The 4228-nt window shown below is 49.7% G+C and overlaps 1 protein-coding gene across 1 annotated transcript; it reads left to right on the forward strand.

Moving 5' to 3' along the window:
* LOC124702037 (probable mannose-1-phosphate guanylyltransferase 1) lies at positions 1-3429 on the forward strand. Its single transcript, XM_047234133.1, has 5 exons — positions 1-360; positions 1404-1547; positions 1981-2043; positions 2147-2386; positions 2491-3429. Exons 2-5 carry the CDS (start codon positions 1437-1439, stop codon positions 3160-3162), a joined length of 1086 nt encoding a protein of 361 aa, XP_047090089.1. The 5' UTR covers positions 1-360; positions 1404-1436; the 3' UTR covers positions 3163-3429.
* Positions 3430-4228: the final 799 nt, after the last annotated feature.

Consider the following 4228-nt stretch of genomic DNA (forward strand, 5'->3'; position numbering starts at 1 on the left):
GGAAGACGAGAGAAGCAGATTAAAACTGAAGATGGGAAAAAGGTTGCAGGGATTCATTAGGGTGGAAGGCAGTGTTAGATTAGTTAGTACTTTAATCGCAGGAAGCAGCCGGAGGTAGGAGGCAGACTGGCAGAGCCAGAGAGGAAGGGGGAGGAAGCCAGCAGTATAAAACCATCGCCGCGTCGTTTGCAGCGATCCTGCGACTCAGCCGACGCTTTTCCCCCCTCTGACTTCTCCTCCTTCCCCAATTCTCCTCCTCGGCGCCAGCCATTGACGGGGCTCGGCTCGGGAGGATCCGAGGATTCAGGCGCGTCGTCGAGTCTCGCTGCACCGCCGGCCGGCTGCCTTCGCGTCGTCAAGGTACGTACGTTCACCACGCAGCGCCACGCCGGTCGATCTTCTTCCTGTTATTGTTGGTTTCTGCTCTGTTCGTCGCTAGGCGTTCCAAGGTTTTGTCCGTATTGCCAATTTGCCAAGCGACCTGCCATCCGCCATTAGAGTTGCTCCGTTGGCCTGGTGGTCATTGGCTCGTGGTGAGCGAGCGGTGGAGGTAGGATCCGGAGGCCAGATCTGCAGCGAGCAAACCGCCGCTGTTCATTACTTCCAAATCTTCCACTTTTGTTCTGTTTCTCTTGGTCTCTTGCCTGCGGCGGTTAGGCAGGTGCTCCGACGGCCGCTGAGACCATTTCATCGCCTCATCTTGGATCCAGCCTGTAACCATTACCAGTACCATGTAAAATACAGAAGTAGTTGTGCTGAGGAAGAAAGAACCAAACCAAACCAGGAAGATCACAAAAAGAAAAAGGCCATCTCTTTTTGTGCTCTGTACTGCTGGCCTGGCCTGGCCGGGCTTGGTGGCTGGAGATCTATTTTATCATTATGGAGTTGGTTTTTGGGTGGAAACTACACGACACCATTACACCCATAGGTTCTTAGATAGATGGACGGATTAGGCTCTGCTGACACCTGATCTATCTCCTCCATCCGCCTGCATTCGCCGTCTTCCTCCCCACCTACTACATAGGACCATCGCCGGCTTCCTTAAATCTGAGCACTGTCCCGTCTTCCAAACGAGGTCTCTGACTGCAACCGGTGTTCAAGGATCAGCTTGTCCTTCTGTCCCACTGCCTTCAAGTCAGTGCCGCCGTTTTACTTTTATGTTTATACATGTGTATCTACCTTCTTGCTCCTGAATTGCTTATGCAAATTTGCGCGGCCTCTGCCGATGCTCAGATGGACTCTGTCTTGGGACACAAGCTATCAGTAGCCGTGTAGGCAGGGTAGAGATGGGGTCTTGTGTCTTGTTCTGAAGTCTGAAATATAGCCTCCGCCTCTCTGTGACCGCAAATTCTGGATCAGATCGTCTCATTCTTGTTCTCTTGTTGCTTGCTGCGTTTTCACAGGGTTGAGGAGGTTGAGTTAGGAGCACTGCGACCATGAAGGCCCTCATTCTCGTCGGAGGCTTTGGCACTCGCCTGCGGCCGCTGACGCTCAGCGTGCCCAAGCCGCTCGTCGATTTCGCCAACAAGCCCATGATCTTGCATCAGGTCAGCACAAATGCTCAAAATTAATTTCATACCAATATTCTTCATTTATTCAGGATAAATAGTAACAGCAGTACAAAGGATAGGTAATTTTAAGGGAATTAATGTGTAAAATATGTAAATTAAATGCAGTATCACCTGATTGTTTGTCTGAGCTGTCATAATCTGCTGTGTGGGCTGTTTATGGAAGCCCATTCAATAGTCCATGATTTGCTAGGTAGATCCATGTGAATAGATTCTTCACTGCAATAGTCCCCCACCTGTATGTATCACCATCACTGTCTCAAATAATTGTGACAATAGAAACAAAAGGGATGGATTTAAAATGGAGTAACAAATAATTGACCATTTCCCTGCCTGAGTAAATTTGACTCTGTAACTGTTCAGCGAATCTTGGTAGTAATACCTTTCTTTTGTATAATGCTTTCGTCACCAGATTGAGGCTCTGAAAGATGTGGGAGTTACAGAAGTTATCCTGGCCATCAATTACCAACCTGAGGTAACTGATATGTTTTGGCATGCTTTCAAACAGCTGTTCTTTCTTCATCAGAATCCCACTAGATCTCACTGCTGCCTCCTGTTTTGCTTTGGTGAAATCGCAGGTCATGCTCAACTTTCTCAAGGACTTCGAGAGCAAGCTTGGCATCAAGATCACCTGCTCCCAGGAGACAGAGCCAATGGGCACCGCTGGACCTCTGGCCCTGGCCCGGGACAAGCTCGACGATGGGTCCGGTGAGCCTTTCTTTGTCCTCAACAGCGACGTGATCAGTGAGTACCCGTTCGCAGAGCTCATCGAGTTCCACAAGTCCCATGGGGGTGAGGCCACCATCATGGTCACTAAGGTATGCATGATTAACAAGTAGTAACACTGAACATTAATCTTGAAGGTGCCCATACATATGATGAGTAGTATACTGAGAAATGTGGCTGATTAAATGACTGATAGGTGGACGAGCCCTCCAAGTACGGTGTGGTGGTCACGGAGGAGGGAACCGGTAAGGTGGAGCGGTTCGTGGAGAAGCCCAAGGTGTTTGTTGGCAACAAGATCAACGCCGGCATCTACCTACTGAGCCCGTCTGTCCTGAACCGCATCGAGCTGAAGCCGACCTCCATCGAGAAGGAGGTGTTCCCACACATCGCGGCCGACAAGGCCCTGTACGCCATGGTGCTGCCTGGGTTCTGGATGGACATCGGGCAGCCGAGGGACTACATCACAGGGCTGAGGCTGTACCTGGACTCCCTGAGGAAGAAGGCGCCAGCGAAGCTCGCCTCCGGCACGCACATCCTGGGCAACGTGCTGGTCCACGAGACGGCCACGATCGGCGAGGGCTGCCTGATCGGGCCAGACGTGGCCATCGGCCCCGGCTGCGTGGTGGAGTCTGGGGTGAGGCTGTCCAGGTGCACGGTGATGAGGGGCGCCCGTGTGAAGAAGCACGCCTGCATCTCCGGCAGCATAGTTGGGTGGCACTCCACCGTCGGCAAGTGGGCACGCGTGGAGAACATGACCATCCTCGGCGAGGACGTGCACGTCTGCGACGAGGTCTACAGCAACGGAGGCGTCGTTCTCCCGCACAAGGAGATCAAGACCAGCATACTCAAGCCCGAGATCGTCATGTGATGTGACGAGCAAGCTGCTGGACCCATACTACATGGTGATCATGCCAAAGTTCATGGAAACAGGGGTCATGTATTTCTTCATATGTTTGTTGTTTTATTTATCTTTGAAAGTGTAACCAGTTGTCCAGTTGTCTGTCGGGCTATATATCTAGGTGTATCACAAGCCTTTTTTGTTTCTTTTTTGAAGGCAAAATGTGTCTTAGTTAAGCTTAAGTCTGGGCTTGTAGATAGGTGTCAGATGAATGGGAATAAAGTATCAGTTTTGCAATGTCTGTTTCCATTTTCTGTGTGATGCGTTCTTATATGAAAGTGAGTTGCTAGGCTGTCCTTTTATGCGGACCCTGAACTTTGCCACGTTTTCATTTTGGTGATGTTGTGGCGGCATTGTGGCAGTGATGCAGAAGCTTCTGATCCTGAGTTTATTTATGTTGGCAAATGGCAAGGAAGCAGCAGCTTGTGATGGTGCGGTGTAAGTTACTGTTTGTGCACACCGATCGTTAGCTGTATGATAGCAACTGACAGAACAATACGAGACTGTTTCGTCAAGCACAAACCTTAACCAGAAAAGCTGAACTTCAAGCAGTATCGCGTGTACTTCAGTTAATTTCTGGATGGTGGTAAGGCTCCACTGGCATGTGAATATTTATCTGTCAACCTCCTAAGATCCCCTATTTGCACATTAAACAAAGCTTTCTAGACCTAACAAATTTTATAATTATTCAATTCTGCAACCGCATGCACTTGGCATTTAGAAAGGGGAAGATGGATTTAGAAGTTGACGTGCTGACACTGGTGGATTCCGTCCCCAACTCCAAGGACAAAATAATGTGTACGAAAGCCGAACGTGCGATCAACGAGCCGCCCCCAGTTCTTGTCTACTCCGTACTTGTTTTCAAGGGCACACAGACAACTTGACAAGCCATTGCCTGTTTCAAGCGATAAGGACATCGCACCTAACCGAGACTGATTGAGTTGAGCGGTTCAATGAAATAGGGGAGGGCCCTTAGAGCATCCCGGCAATTTCATTGTAGTAGCTCATGCTTAAACATCTTCATCATTGAGGTGGT

The sequence above is a fragment of the Lolium rigidum genome, chromosome 3 (assembly GCF_022539505.1).
Source record: "Lolium rigidum isolate FL_2022 chromosome 3, APGP_CSIRO_Lrig_0.1, whole genome shotgun sequence".
Lineage (NCBI taxonomy): Eukaryota > Viridiplantae > Streptophyta > Magnoliopsida > Poales > Poaceae > Lolium > Lolium rigidum.